This window comes from Anabrus simplex, chromosome 4, assembly GCF_040414725.1.
Source record: "Anabrus simplex isolate iqAnaSimp1 chromosome 4, ASM4041472v1, whole genome shotgun sequence".
NCBI lineage: Eukaryota > Metazoa > Arthropoda > Insecta > Orthoptera > Tettigoniidae > Anabrus > Anabrus simplex.
The window spans coordinates 105,318,240-105,335,217 of NC_090268.1; the positions used below are offsets into that span (position 1 = coordinate 105,318,240).

The 16,978-nt window shown below is 38.7% G+C and overlaps 1 protein-coding gene across 1 annotated transcript in view; it reads right to left on the reverse strand.

Annotated features, from left to right (window-relative positions):
- Nucleotides 1-10,412: 10,412 nt before the first annotated feature.
- The window catches only part of LOC136871665 (alpha-2-macroglobulin-like protein 1), a 261,707-nt gene continuing 255,141 nt past the window's right edge, over nt 10,413-16,978 (reverse strand). Inside the window, exons 28-29 of the mRNA XM_067145159.2 lie at nt 12,461-12,682; nt 10,413-12,281 (exon numbers count right to left, since the gene is read on the reverse strand). Of these exons, the coding sequence (XP_067001260.2) occupies nt 12,121-12,281; nt 12,461-12,682 (383 nt within the window). The 3' untranslated portion in view covers nt 10,413-12,120. The remainder of the gene's footprint in view (nt 12,282-12,460; nt 12,683-16,978) is intronic.

Consider the following 16,978-nt stretch of genomic DNA (forward strand, 5'->3'; position numbering starts at 1 on the left):
TATATATCACTTTGGGAGTGGCGACCCCATCGTAATAATAGCCTATATATGGTTCATTCATTACGTCCCTGACCCGGTCACTGACTGGAAAACAGGTTGTATGTTTTCATTTTTAATGAAAATGATATTTGATCCATGTTTTATGTGTGTAACAATGAACATCTAGATGGATGATACTACTGTATGTATCCAATTTGTAAAGGGCATTTTTTATACAAGTATCATAGTGTGCCTGATTTCAGGTGATAATGTTAATATTTCATGAATCAATCGATTATTCCATGAAAGAGGCGTTCTGTAACTGTACAACAGGGTTACAGTTTTTATTCAGTATTTATTATTATTAACCTGATTCATTAGATTTTATATTCTGTTTTTCTTCATTTAGACTGTAATAATTAGGTATCACACATATTATATCATTTAATCATAGGTTAAGTGAATTTTGTTTGTAATTATTCTGTATCTTAATGTGAGATTTGTTGGTTCCAAATAGTCATACTGTAACTTGTAACTCTGGCCAGATGAGCTGGCATAATATTTTGCAATCGAGGCTATGTTTAACCGAGACTGTATTGAGCAAGTAGGTTTTCCGCTGACACATGCAGGGTAGTCATTGGTAGTCCGCGCGGGCAATCTAATACGACACATGACTGATGACATCAGTGCGTGGGCACGTGATTTCGACCTAGTGTCTGTATTCGCCAGCTACCGTATGTTGAGGTGGAAGGGATGACCAGAGAGGAGGGAGATGAGTGGTCATCACGAGGTTATAAGAAGGAAGGAAGAGTGGTGGTCAATGGTCTAAAAGTGGTGGTCAGAGCTAAGAGGTGTTTGAAGAAGTCTTAGAATGGTCAAAGAAGTCTACAAGTGGTGGTTGGATCTGAGTAAAGACTGGTACTGTGCTGATAGTTGAAACATCATCTACTTTTGAGGGTGGACTTCATAATGTGTTTCAATAATATTTTCCCATTTCGTACAATCTATTGAGTGGATGTAACCGCATTGAAGGTCACTACACTCGGGAAGGAAATGTAGGTCAACTCCAGGTTACATAAGAAGATAACAGCAGACGGCTCCCGATTTCAGCTCATTGGTTTTTCCAGGAATTTCAAGTTCAACAGCGGTGTGTGTAGACATCAGGTAATTACAGCATCAGACATGTTATGCATTAATAACATGAAGAAGAATGTAATCAGCGGCGATATAATATTTCACTTCAAGTTCATGCCAATAGCTTTCTTTGTTCAGATTAAATTTCATTTTTTGATTGTAACAACAAGTCTCGCTGTATGTATATATATGTTTTTTGTTAAATTAAAGTACGGCAATACTTGTTCATTGTGACGTAAATTATAGTCATAAACTCAGTTTTAATTATAATAAGTGATTCTATTTCGAAGTACAGTACAATCCTCAATTGTGGAAATGCAACCGTAATCTACCATTTTCCTGATCCATATTCCTGTATATTGCCAGATGTGCGAGTTTATCATCTCACGCCTTGAGATAAGAGGCATGCTCTCCGAATTTTGCTGTTTCTTGCAACAAATGGCACTCAACAAATGTAATGTACTGTATATTGTGTGAAGGAGATTAATGTGTTAGAGTAGTGGTAGGAGTAGCCACAACATAACAATGCGCCGTCTCACACAGCAAGTGAGCGGCACCTTGAAATCTCTTGAATGGGACTTCCTTCCGCACCCGCGATACTGCACTGACCTGGCGCCATCTGACCTCTTCACATCAATGGGGCACATGCTCGCAGAGCAGCACTTCAGCAATTTCGAGGAAGTTGGAAAATGGCTCGACAAATGGTTTGCTGCAAAAGACAAGCATTTTTTCTGGCATGGTATTCGTAACTTACTTACAGATGGGTGAAGTGTGTAGAAGCCAAAGGCCAATATTTTGAACAAACAAAAAGGGGATTTCCCTTGAAAATTACGTGTTTTCTTTAGCACAAAATCTTATGCATACACCTGGAATCTATCTGACATTTGTTCGTTCGTTTCCAAGACTTAATAATCTGTATGATGATCTGATCCATAGATTGGAGTAAACAGGTTGCATCAAAAACCATCTTTGTATTTAAGTTCATCCTCGGAATTGTAATGATAGCAGATGGTCTCAACACCAAACTGTGGTAATATGAAAGTCCATAATAATGCCACATTTAAATAAAATGGATCAACAGTCAACCAGCTGTATTTTATTAAATCATACAGATATTTCATAAATTTGGGACATAGAATGAAAGATTCTCATATTTAAATTTTTAACATTGTTGTATTGTCATTTTGTCTCCAAACTGTTGGCACATAGTTCATTTTAAATAAGGTGTTGATATGCAAACATTTCATAGAATTGGGATATAATATGAAAGGATTTTCATGTTTGAATTTCCTAACATTGTTGTATTATAATTTTGTCCACAATCTGTCAGCACATAGTTCATTATAAATAAGGTCTTTGATACATGTAATTTTACTAACAAGCTGAAGAAGAGAATTTGTTGTTTTCTCAAAACATGTACTTGTGTTTGTACGTAAGTGTATATACCCCTGGTACTTTAAATAATAATACATTCTGAATTGTATTTACTAGGAAGAACCTGGATACAATTAAATGTTATAATTAAGTCAATGTGGACCATCATGGTCAAGTTAATAGATATTACTCTATAACATTGTAAGGAATTATTTTCTTCGTCATTGTAATGTTGGTAAACACAAGCACTGGTCAAATGGGGTCTAATAAATTGAGTGATAATGATGTTCACCTATAGTAGTTGTCAATTTCTGTGCGTAGCCTACTCATTAGTGTATTTACCACTACATTTAATGCCAGAATACGTATCGTTTATAATTGAGGACCAAAGATGGAAAAGGGTGGAATGGTCAGAAACATGTTTTTGAGTAAACGCCAATAATAGAGTTCCTGAGCACAATGGCACTTTCACCCTTTTCTGCCGAAGCAGACCAGGAATTAGTATTTACCTACAGCCTTTAAAGTTAAAGTATACTACATCCAATACATTTTATATAATTACATAACAATATTTAGCTTCTATAAATTTGAAAAAAAAAATTAAAATCCACAGCCTGTTTCCAATCTTTTGACCTGGTCAGGAATGGAACGAATGAAACCCCCATCTAGCAGCAAGGATACAAATTGCACCGGCTGTCAAAGCCTGTCGCACTCCTCTGGGACAATGATTAATGACTGACAGATGAAATTAAATTATATTGGGGAGTTTTGCTGGAATGAAAGATGACAGGGAAATCTGGAGTACCCGGAGATAAACCTGTCCCACTTCTGCTTTGTCCAGCACAAATCTTGCATGGAGTGACTGGGATTTGAATTACGGAACACAGCGGTGAGAGGCCGGCGCGCCGCCTCCTGAACCACTGAGGATACCTTCTATAAATTTCATTTCTTCAAGTGGCTCAGAAATTAGAAAATGCATGAGTTTCAATAGGCATATTATATCTTCTGCAACCACTGATAACATCTGTAAGTATTTATATGGTTGTGGGATAGCTCGTTCACTTGTAATGTGAGTTTTACAATAGTATGCATTTCAATGTCTTGCGTGAGCATTCGAATAAAAGTAATCTTTTCCCAGTTTCACCTCATTGTGGAATAGCTAACTCTTACTGAACCACTTAGTATTGTTTGACCCACTTTTTAATACATAATGGGGGAAATTATACAGAATGTGATCTACAAATTACACTTGTTTATTTGAAAATATGAATACACTAATGTGTAACAATTATTCAATCTCAGCATTATCGTTCATGATGAAGAGACTATGATCAGTTTTCTATATCATCACCTTCAATATCATCCCCAGGAATACCAAGCAGATTCTGGTAGACATTTTGTGTTCCTATATCTCGAGAAACGGTATCATCATTCGCAAGTCCTTTTCATCACTTACTGGCTTCTTTCTGGTTACTTTTGGTAGTTCTTTAGGAAGAGGTAGAAGAGACACTTGTTTTCCTTCCTTAAAAATATGGTGCTCACTTGGCTCATTGAGTTAATTATGAATATCTTTCACGTAAAGTACAGAAAAATTGTACCGATTAACACTAACAAAAGATAGCTTGTTAATGTTTAGTTTCTTAGTGTTGACTAGCTGGTGTACCCATGCTTCGCTATGGAATTCTGCATTCCATACAGAGTTCTAGATTGTCGTGTATACATTTTGAATAAGATTTGATTACATTGCATAATAACATAGGTACTTAAAATTAAATTTTAGGTGCTTTCCCATAAACTACCATTTCACTCAGCACGAATAAAATTATTTGTAGCCTAGATTGCAGTGCGTTATTCTCCAACTTTACATACCAATTTTCATTAAATTCTCTTCAGCAGTTTTCTCATGATGCCCGTACATACATACGGACAGACAGAGATGACGAGAAATGAAAAAGTACCTTTCTTTCTTACTGTGGACATTACTGATACTGTGCAATGTACAGGCAATGTAGTCAAGTCAGTAAGTATCTGCAATATTGCTCTAATTGTCTTTAGGTTGGCTCTATGGCGTTGTATGCTCACCAGCTGCTAGATGGCACTGTTGCCTACGTCTGTGGTAGGTTTCAGCGTTATCAGATCAGTACAGCTTGCGCTGTTGTGACGTAAAGATGGCCGCGCCACTCTCTGTTTGCACCAAGAAAGAACAGCATTTCGTAACCCGTTTTTTGTGGTCTGAGGGTGTACCAGGAGGAGAAATTTATACAATACCTTCAGCACAATATGGGGACAATGTTTTGCCACTGTGAAGAGTTTACCAGTGGATTGAACAGTTTAAAAGGGATCGCATGAGCGTGAAGGATGAGGAAAGATCCGGGCGTCTATCTGCAGCTGTAACTGATGCCAATACTGTATTAAAAAGTGCATGATATGATCCTGAATAACAGACAAGTGACTGTTGATGACGTGGCCAACCATATGCACATTAGCCATGGTTCTTCATATGAAATCATGCATAACAGGCTTATCTTTCATAAAGTCTGTTGGAGATAGGTTCCAAAACAACTCAATGAAGAACAGACTCAATCATATGAGAATATGTCAGCACCTACTGGACCATCATGTTAACGAAGGTGTAACGTTTCTGAAACGGATCATCACTGGAGATGAAACATGGGGTCACCACTTCAAACCAGAGAGCAAATGTCAGAGCATGGAATGGAAGCATCCGCTTTGGCAAAACGTACCCGTACTGTGCTCAAATTCTTCTATGAATTTCCGCTCCTGATACACTCTCAGACCACAAAAAACTGATTACGGAATGCTGTTCTTCCTTGGTGCAAACAGAGAGTGGCATGGCTATTTTTACGTTGCAACAGCACAAGCGGTACTGATCTGATAATGCTGAAACCTACCACAGACTTAGACAATGGTGTTATCTAGTGGCTGTGAGCACACAGCGCCATAGAGCCAACCTAAAGACAATTAGAGCAAAATTGCAGGCACTTATTGACTTGCTCTCGTATGTAGATAAACTCATCTGCAAGGCTTCCAAAGTTGACAAAGTCCTCTTCCTCTATCTTAATGGCAGTGAACGGATTTGACAGCCGAGACAATGTGATGAGTTCGCATACATCATCTGGAACTATCGTCTTAAAGACACACTGCTTTATTTTTTCTCAATGAGATTGAAATCTCTGTCACAGTCCATGAAGCTCTGACCAGAAACTAAGAACTTCAATTCATTTGACTCAAATCCATGCTTGGCTACAAGGTATATCATAGCCATGATAATTATTTTACATTTATTCTGTGATACACAGTTATCAGCCCAGATAAGTGCCTTTTCCTGTTGAACACATTTGGAAGACAAGATCTTATAAAAACATGATGCTACTTTACTTCCGCCACTTTCACTAATGCCCTAATGCCATGAACACAAGTAGGCTGTACTGTTAGTTGCATTATGTATACAGAAGTTATAGTATGACAACTGCCTGGAGTAAAACATTTATAAATGTGTGGGTGTGAGCATAACTTGCTGCATGTTCATACTAAGAGAGCAAAAGGTGGATGTTGGCTGCTGAGATTCTGCTGCTTCTGTCTTCATTAAGTTTAGAGCCTTCTCTGTGTGGGCTTGATGAAGTTCAACAGAAGTAGAAAATTTTCTCCTTAGGCTTGTATCTATTGTCGCTTTCAGAGAACTATGGAGTTGTCATGTCTTGACACGTTTGGGTTTTTCTTTTGCCCGAAGAGAGTTTGAGGAAATCATTTCTAAACACTTGTTCATAGTACCAATGCATACTATTAGGATACTTCCTTGAAAGCAGTGAACAGACTACTTATATTTAGATCTGGACTTAGGTACTCTAAGTAAGTCTTCTTCCTAGAATAGTGACTTATTTCCCAGGGGAAGGAGTTAATATGGGAACGAACCAAGTTCCTATCATCATCATCATCATCATCATCACCATCAGAGTACTTAGTTTTATGAAAATGAGGATTTTGATTTGTCCCACGTTCATGTGCATACACTAAGCACCCACGTATTTTCTTTTCTTGAATTACCTGCACCAGATTAAAAAGTGGCCAATATCATCAAAGAAACTCATGCATTGTTGAATTTTCAGAATTCAAAGTTATGATATATGGTAGTTTATTATTGACCTAGTATCCTTGCTCTCTTCTGCAGCAAAAAATTGTGCTATGCTTGAAGAATGCATTAGCAACTATTAATCTCATTCCTGCATATTTCCCATTCCAGTTAGCTTTTGTAGCTTCACCATAATTGCCCAGTACCTCCTCACATTCTTCAATTCTATTCTAAATTTTTGAATTTAAATCACCTCTTAGCACCAAAATGACCTAGAGACTGGCAGGTTGAATCTGGAGAATTGAGTGGTCTATAGTGGAAAGGTTTGTATGTAGATTAATTGGAGTGAAACATGGACGATAACTGCTGTAGGAAGAAAAAGAATAGAGGTCTTTGAATATGGTGTTACAAGAATGCTTAAGGTGAGATGGGTTGATTGGATTGCAAACAAAGAGGTATTGTACCAAGTAGAAGAATGATTTTGTGATATTTGACATGAGGGAGATGTAGGTTGGTTGGTCACATTCCAAAGACATGCAGGATTTGCTCACTTTACTTTGGAGAAAAGTGTACGAGATCGCACAAATGGCAGATTCCCATCAGTTGCCCACCTAGTCTTTTCTTCAATGATTTCAAGGAAGTTGGAAATGTATTATCTCCCTTGGTGAATTATTCCAATCCCTAAATTAGTTTTCCTATAAATGAATATTTGCCGGCCCTATGGTGTAGGGGTAGCATGTCTGCCTCTTACCCGGAGGCCCTGGGTTTGTTTTCCGGCCAGGTCGGGGATTTTTACCTGGATCTGATGGCTGGTTAGGTCTACTCGGTCTATGTGATTAGAATTGAGGAGTTATTGATGGTGAGATAGCGGCCCCAGTCCAGAAAACCAAGAATAATGGCAGAGAGGATTTTTTGTGCTGACCACATGACACCTTGTAATCTGCAGACCTTTGTGCTGATCAGCAGTCACTTGGTAGGCCAAGGCCTTTCAAGGCTGTAGTACCCTGGGGTTAGCTTTTTATTTTTTATAAATGAATATTTGTCCTCTTGAATTTGAACTTTATCTTCATATTACGATCTTTCCTTTTAAAAACTGCGTTCACATTATTCTTGTGCTAATATCATTCCCTGCCATCTCTCCACTGACTGCTCTGAACATACCGCTTAGTCAAGATCTCCTTACTCTTATGTCTTCCCAGCCCAGTGTTTACAACATTTTTGTGAAACTTCTCTTTGGTCAGACATCATCATGCAGCTTTCCTTTGGATCTTTTCCAGTTCTTGAATCAAGTAATCCTGGTAAAGTTCCCATACACTGGAACCATACTCTAATTGTGGTCTCATGCCTTCTTTACATCCTTACTACAACTCCTAAATACCCTTGGAATCATAAGAGATCTGTAACCTTTATTTTAAATCCTGTTAATGTGATTACCACTATGAAGATCTTTCGTTGTTTATCACCTAAGTATAGTAACCCTTATGAGGTACCTTCACCTTATCAATTCTGTAATTAAAACTGAGAGGACTTTCCCTTTTGGTGAAACTTACAAGTGAAACTTACAACCTGACTTTTCATCCTGTTCACAATCATACCATTGTCTGCTGTCCATCTCACAACATATGAGATGTCTTTTTGCAGTCGCTCATAATTCCACAACTCATTTGTTGCTCTCTACAGTATGACATCATCCACACACACAAAATAATCCAATAATACTACCTTGTGGATACCCCCACCTCCTCTTAATCTCTACTGGGTCAGATAATGCTGCATCTACTCTAATTCTCTTGAGTTCTATTTTCAAGAAATTTAGCCACCCATTCAGTCACTCTGTTTAGTCCAATAACCCTCAGTTTTGTTAGTAGTCTCCCATGATATATCCTATCAGCTTTGGATAGGTCAGCAGTGATACAATCCATTTGACTGGAATCTAAAATATTTGTTATATCTTGCTGGAAAACTGCAAGTTGTGCCTCACTGGAATAAATTTTCCTAAACCTGAACTGCCTTCTATCAAACCAGTCAGTACTTTTTCCAAGCATGTCGAATATAATCAGAAAATGGCTGAGGGAGACCAAGGGATCAGTATAACAAACAGATTAGGAAGGATATAAGATGTGATAGCCATGTAGCAAAGAAGAGATTGTCCTTGGTTAGGGTGGTGTGGGGTACTGCATCAAACTGGGTCAAGTGGGCAATACCTTAACATTCATGATATCTCCTCAGAAGACTGGCAGCGATCTACATGGTTGTTTATCAAAGTCTTGGTGAGGTCATATGGGTGATGATTTAGGTGAACACAGTGAGCCAGCCGGATTTGCTCCGAGAAACTGACTGGTTGACTCTGATCTGGAGGGCCGAGCGCTGTAGTGGAAAGGTTGGTATGTGGGTTAATGGAAAGAGTGGGGTGGGATAGAATAAAGTGAGATAGATGGAATAACTGCATCTGACCAGTCCAAGGGCTAATTAAAAAAGAAAAAAAGCACACACACCATACTGTCTTTGCTGTTGACTCTTGACTACATCACTCAATACCTTATAAAATTTTCCTTCCTCTTCATCCTAACCTATTTGTTCACATGGTGAGTGTACTGAGACAATCCTAGTCTTGCAATCAATAAATACTGTATACCTAAATAATTTTTTCATTGAGGTGTTTAATAAGAACTGTGTTCCATACTTTAGTTTTCATAATGAATAATTCCACTCTACACTCTTTCTCCTTTTAATGACCTACCTCTTCCTGCTGATCTTCCTTTACCTGGATGTCATTAATTCAAAACATGGCCAGATACATCCTTTTTACTGACTCAAGTAATTTTTCTTACTCATTCTTCCTTACTTGCTTCCATAAGCCTTGATAGTACCCCATCAAATTCCATTTGGTTCCCCAAGTTATTTCCTAATAGCCTTTTATTCCACAAAAGAATATTAAAACAGAAGAAGCAAAGTTATCTCTGTACCGGCCATGAAGGCCCTTGGAGGGGTGGAAGGTAAAGGCTTCCTCTATCCGTAACCTCAACACTTGATGGTGTAGAGTGGCTAGCTCTATGCCTGGCTGCGTTTGCCCCCAGGAATTAACCTGAAACTCATTTTTGATATAGGCTGAGTGAACCCCATGGCCATGTGCACCTCCGGAAGTGGAAATCTCGTTTCTTGAAGTTAACGACGTCCTGACGGGGATTCGAACCCATGTCCTTCCTGGTGAACCGAGCATGCCTTTACTGCCTCGGCCAGGCAGCCCTTAATATTAAAACAGAGAATTTAATAAATTACATATCAATTGTCTTTTCCTGCTGATAAATACGGTTTTGTCTTAGAAGGTAATTGAAAAATTTTAAAAAGGGCAATGACAGTATCAACTGCATCAAACCAGGTCAAGTCTATAATTGGACTAGTTGTATACATGTGAGTAGAGTGGAAACCTTATTGAATAAGCCACTGATGTCCTCATTTGTAGATACATTTTGAACTGCCATTAGGTGCATCTCTGTTGAGGAGGCCTGAATTCATACAAGGAGTCTTTTATTCATACAATAATAATAATGGATTTGGGTGTGGCTTGGTGATTGTATATTCTTTTTACCAACATCATCATACTTTCTTGTGGGGCATAATGACAGTGACATCTGGATGTGTACAAATTTGGTAATTAAAAAAAAGCAAATTATTTTTTCTTATTTTTATATTACAGTATCATTAGGATTGGCATAGAATTTTAAATTATTTATCACTCATAGAGGCATAGTTCATAAGCCAAATTCAGTCTGTTTATGCAAACTTTAAATTACTAATTTTAAGAATATTTATTATAATTCATAATAATAACTTTTATTTATAAAAAATATGACTGAAAACTGCATCTCAAAAATAGATACACCTTACAGTTTTGGGTCCTATTTAATAAAACTTGACACATTTTTAAAGTGGAGCATTTGGGTTTATAACTTTGTCAACTCTTGTGGTTTCTTGTTTCATGTAAATGCCTAATAAAATATTACTACTTGACACTCGAAAAAAAAAAAAGTTTCATAACCACTATGATGTGAACGAACTGTCAAAAATACAAAGCTTGCTAAAGAACTGAAAGTGGAAGCTGAAAACAGAGTAAGTTTTACGTAGAATTTTGGCTCTCTTGAAATGATTGAAGTATTTATTACTATGGTGACAGCATCATAATTCATTCAAACTTCAAAAGCACCAAATTTTTTCTAGACCTCCTGTGACTCCAGGACATAAAATGTATAAATATACTGACCAAGATACCTCAGTGTGTTTAAGTACTGGCCATGAAGATCATCATCATTGACCATCTCCAGTTGCCCGGGTGTGGTGTACGAGCCCTCTCCATCTTTGTCTGTCCATGAAATTATTGTCATTTAAAGGGAATCTCTACATGATGGTGGTCAGGCCTGCACTGACTTGTGCTTCATATTCACATTCTATGAACATCACAAACGTTGACTAAATGCCTCAAAGGTGAAGATGCTTAGAATGTCAACAGGAGTTTCATGGAAGGATCACAGTCAAAATGAGTTTATCAGAAGCATGTTATACACAGAGGAAACAGTCGTGGAGAAGGTTTAGCATGCACACGTAACGTGATTCGAGAAGGTAAAAAAACAGGAATGAAACTATGAAACCAAACAAACCCTTGACCTTCAGCTACCCACCCAGGGTACAAAGAATACAAAGGTCTAAGAACAGCTGGGCCCAACAAATGAGGCAACAACAATTGTTTGGCCCCACTAATGTAGAAACGCAAGCAGTTGCCAACAACAAAATTCCACTGTGTTCTGCTAACCCAGGAGAATCTGCAGCAGCAACTTCATATCATAACCAAGATGTCATCAATGACAAAGCGAGGAAGAAGAGGTGAAGATGATGCTACTGTCAATGGACTAAAGAGACAAGTAGTGAAATGATATGAGCAATAGGTCTTTCTCAGTTATATCTAATATAGAAAGTAATTGCTTTAAGACACAGTTGAAGATGATGGGAGAATGGATCCTTTGCCTAATCCAAGGGCAAAGCGTAAACAGACTAAGATGGAAAAACAAGTATAAAATTATAGAATACCGGTAATGTATATGGTTAGTTTTTGTGTACTGCAGAAATCTGATCATAAAATTTGTACATTATGTCTGTAACTACCAACCTTAAAGATATATGGCAATTTTATCTCACTTTTTATTTTAAACTGTCTTTAACTGTATAGCCAAGTTTTATGAAACAGGTCCCTAGAGAGATCTGTGTTTCTTTATTTTTCTTATTTGTAGTCTCCTGCAGTTCAGTTCAGTTAAATAGTAGAGAATAAAAGGAAAGGTTCACTTTCCCGACTTTGTCATTATGAATTTCATTATTTATTACACTTCTGATTAAAGCTAGTTTTTATGTTACTATAAAATACTCTATAATAAACTTAGAAAATTCACACAACTTCACTTCTTTAGTTGAAAGACGTGTATGTCATTCATTATCAATATATGTACACACTATAAAATGTTCTGTTTCTTATTTCACTAAGAGCTCATTAGAAGCTAGCAATAGCTTCGGGCTTGTTTGATATTCTCAGGTTGACCATGATGCACTGCAACTTTATATATATGGACTGAGCTGTCCAGTGGCAACTGTGGAATATTTTGTCCATATCCTTGTAAGCTCCTATCTTTAGAGTCCAGCACGACAATGTGATCCCCTACTGTAATAAAAATGAAATTTCAAATTTAATATATAATTATATTATTATTACAGCTAAATATATGTAAGAAAAGAGTGATAACATAGGATTAAAGAATCAAAGAACAAAGATCATCAAGAATTTCATTAACAACTGTGTTCTTTCATGCCTAGTGTGTATGAATGGAAAATATTACCAACCTTTTTCTAATAGTTTACATTTGCAGTTATTATTCAGTCTCAAAGAAACAAGTTTTCGTATTCTCTTAGGTAGTCGTCTTGGTGACATATCTAAAAGTAATCTGGCATGATTTCCTTTCCTTACAGCCAATTTATAAACTGCTGTAGAGTTACAGTAAAGTGCAGCAAAGCTACTGGAGGTTGTTTCTTCACAAGTAGGACAGGAAGTGACTTCTGTAGGTTCTGGAAAAATAATATGTGTACATCATTTTTCTATAATCATTCCTTAACCTAAAGCATAATATATCATTTTTATTAAATAAAAGCTGCAAATACTATGTATATTTTTAAGATAATTTACAATGAGAATTTGACAAATTTTAATAAAATATTAGTGTTTTAAATGTTCTATTGCCATCTCTGCTACAGGCCAAGGAGTCCACTTAGTAGTAGAATGTAAAGGCTTCTACTATTCATAACCTCAATGCAATAATAATAATAATAATTGTTACCGTGTTTTGGTGGTAGTTATGCATGAAAAAAGGTGCGGGGTGGTGAACGGGTCTCAAGCTACTAAAGTGAAATTAATTTTAAAATTTAACAAGGTTATATATTCTTTTCAAAATTAGGTAACAACAAATAGAACAGGTACTTAGTAGCCGAAACACGATTGACAAATACATTTACATAGGTACCCCATTTGGGGCTTCAAAAGTCAGAAACATAATTCTTGAGCAATGAGCCCAACCTTACAATGAACACCATACAACAAAGGGGCCGAAAACCCCCCAAACATGCCAGAAACATCTGCTTCCAATTACATCCAAAAGCCTCCTTGAGGCAGAAACACAATTTTCAAAAAGGGCAACTTCCTAAAATACAAGCCTATCATAGGCCACTCCGAACTCCACCTTTAAGCCGTCCTCAAAGGACATATACACAGGGGCAAAATACCCAACCTACTGAGGTCTGTTAAATAACAAGAAGATTAATACATGACCTCTAAAATACAATTTGAGAGGAGGCGAACTTGCCCTCCTAATACACTTTGCTTAAGACCTACTTGGCACTAGGCCGTTAATACAAGGGCTAATCCCATACTACAGAGGTGACTTAATAGCAATTTATATTACATTACGGAAGAATTGGTTGAGAAAAATAAGTTCACCTCAGGACGATGTGAGTGGGAGCTCGAGAGAGTTAAGCACTCTCTATCCCGATATGTCGTTTTAAAAGAGAATATATGAAAAGAGTAGTTACATTTTAGGAAAAGGTTACATGGTTGAACGCTTAGAACCCGCCCCGAAAGTTAAACTGCTGAGCTAGCAAAGAAAGAAGATATTAATCGGCCATTACCTTGTGTTGAACGGCTGGAGAAGAAAGAGGCGCTTCCCGCCCCCTGCTATGTACTTAACACACTGAAAGATGGAACAGAAGTGGCCCGGAGACCCGAAAATCAGCAGTTTATATCCTCTCGCGGAAGGTTCTAGGCGTTAGGGGAAAGAAAACACCCTCCCACAAACTCTTTATTGGGTAGGACCCCGCAACAGATACCAGTTGGGGGAAGATACACCAGATTGGTCAGAAATTAATAGAAGAAATTCGGGATTGGATACATTCATAACAAGGGGAAGAAAGGGGTAAATATTGCCAACTTAAACAATGACAGAAAGAAATTTAACAAAGAACAAACTCTTGAAATTAAATTTTCTCCAAAAAAATAGTTCTTTGACTCCGCACTAGGTTGCACTATTATAGATCTTCAGTAGTGTCCTCTAGAAGAGAAAGTTCACACTTCTTACTTCAAGCGAAACAAAAACACATCAAAAGTGACACAGTTCTAAAACTCCAAAATTTACAGGTAGTGACATCTTCTGAGAAGGTAGAAAATTAATAACGTCAATAAAGTTCAGACTTCCTCCAGCAGAGGAGTTTTAACTGGCGCGCATTTAAATTAGCGGCGTGGAGGTGTACCACCCGGTACAGACCTCCCGCCCCAAAAGTTCCTCCAAGGGGTAACACAGAAGAACATAAACTTTTGTTTGAAAATAAGGTCCAAGTTTTGATGTTGATATTAAAATAAATTGCAGAAGTATTTGAGAAATTTCTTAATTCAGTTCCAAAATTTTTGTTGTAATTGGTAACGTAAGGTTTTTATGTTTGTAGAAGGCGAATTTCTGAAGATAATCTTTTAAAAGGTGATGAAAAATTTTGCAATGTCCACCAAATTTGTTGTTGAATTCCCAAGTGTAGTCATCTCTTATAGCGACTGTCCATGTAGTTGATGTAGGCTAAGTTGGATGGCCAGACCGGCCGTTGCAGCTTGCGTCCAAAGGAGGCCGCTCGGACCCCTCAAGTACCCTGAGATACCGCTCGCCCGCACTATGAGGGGAGCAGAGGTGTTGAAGCACGCCGCGCCCGCGGTGAACATATACAGGCCGCGGGCAAGTAGCAGGTCGTGCGCCGCACATCAGCCTTGGCCGGGAGGAGAGCTCCAGCTCGCCGTGCACACGTCGTCCTCGCTGGGGCCGAGGGGGCCCGTCCTCTGCTCCAGTAGCTGCACGGCGTCGCGCGGCTGCGGGGGCACTGAAACATTAAAGCTTGGCGGCAGAATTGTGTTGGACTATCATCTTCTTTGAGGGTACAGGCTTGTGGAGAGGTTGAGGGGCCAGCGGCGTGCAAATATCCATGGCATAAGTTAAGCCACTGTGTACGGTGGAGCAGGAGACGGGAGCGTGGTAATGGCCGAGGCAAGGACAGAATGGCAGTTTAACGGATCGGGGAAGGTTTTACAAGAGGCTTACATATAAGACAAAATATTATAGAAGGGGCAGAAAGCCTTAAAAGTTGAACTCAGAAAAAAAATATAACCTTCATATTCCTTTCAAATTATATGAAGCAAGTTGACACAAAATTTACACTGGTTTCACCTGTGACAGGTGAACCCTAAATATCCTCTCGGTGGCTGGATTGCTTAATAACAACGTAACCGGGGTGAGGAAATCGAGAATAACATATGGCCCATGGAATCTGGGGGCAAGCTTGCCCGCGGGAACAAAATTTTTGACCATTACTTGGTCACCTACCTTTAAAGGGGTGGGTCTCCGTCCACGATCATACCTTTCCCTAACCTTTTCATGAGATACTTTAAGATTTGCTTTAGCCTTCTTCCAAAGATCTTTAATGTTATCCGGATCTATTGTCTCGGGTAGAATGTCACTCAGAGACCAGAGGTTAGAGAGCGGCGTGTTGGGAACAAACTTAAACATCAAAGAAGCTGGAGTACACTTGTGAGATTCATGAACCGCCGAATTCAAAGCAAAAGCTATCCAATGCAGGGACGTGTCCCACCTGGAATGATCTTCATGATGATAGGCAATCAGTGCGGACCTGAGATTACGGTTAACCCGTTCAGCCAGAGATGGTTGAGGGTAATAAGCAGAAGTAGTTACATGAGAGATTGATAAGTCAAAACAGAATTTACGAAATAAATTAGATGTAAAAGCCTTAGCATTATCAGATACAATATATTGACACGGACCAAAAGAAGCAAAAATAGAATTTAAGCAGGTAATGGTAGACTGAGCGGTAGCCAGCTTAGTCGGAAATAACCAAGAAAATCTGGTAAAACCATCTACGCACACAAAGATGAACTTGTTAGCATTACCCTTTGACTGGGGGAAAGGTCCTACATAATCGATATACAGACGTTCCATGGGGCGCGACGCTTGATGCGAAGACAAAAGGCCAACCTTGGTGGACATGGTGGGTTTACTGAGCAAACAAGTTTTACAAGCTTTTACAAGTTCACGAATTTCGCCGTCCATACCTTTCCAGATGAACATTTCACGAATCTTTTCACGAGTTTTAAAGATACCCAGATGCCCTCCTAGTGGGGTCTCATGATAATACTTGAAGATCATAGGTACCAGAACGGCTGGAATGACAACTTTCATCATCTTGTCATGCCTCGAAGGGCAACATAAAACACCATTCCTCAGAACATAAGGGACAACATGTTCCCCAGAAGAAAGGGTTTCCATTATCGGAGCCAGCGTCGGATCTTCACGTTGGTATTTCTCAATATCCCTAAAAAGCATGGGAGCATCTGTTAAGATGGCATTAACACCAGATAGTATGGACTCGGAAGGTGATGAACTGTCGACCGGTTCGTGGGTCTCGACGTCGTTATGAAACATACGGCTGAGTCCATCAGCAACAACATTTTCAGTACCTCTGATATGTCTAACATCAAACTGGAAGGCGGAAATACGAATAGCCCAGCGGGCTATACGACCAGTACGACGCGGCCTACCTAAGACCCAGCTTAGGGCTTGATTATCTGTTTCCAGGTCGAATTTGACATGTTCCAGATAGAGACGGAACTTTTCTAAGGCAAATAAGACTGCCAACCCTTCGAGCTCATAGATGGAATACTTGGCTTCTTGAGCCGACAATGTCCTAGACGCATAGGCGATGGGGCGCCTCCCTAGTTCAGTCTCTTGAAGAAGGACTGCAGCTACCGCTGACGACGACGCG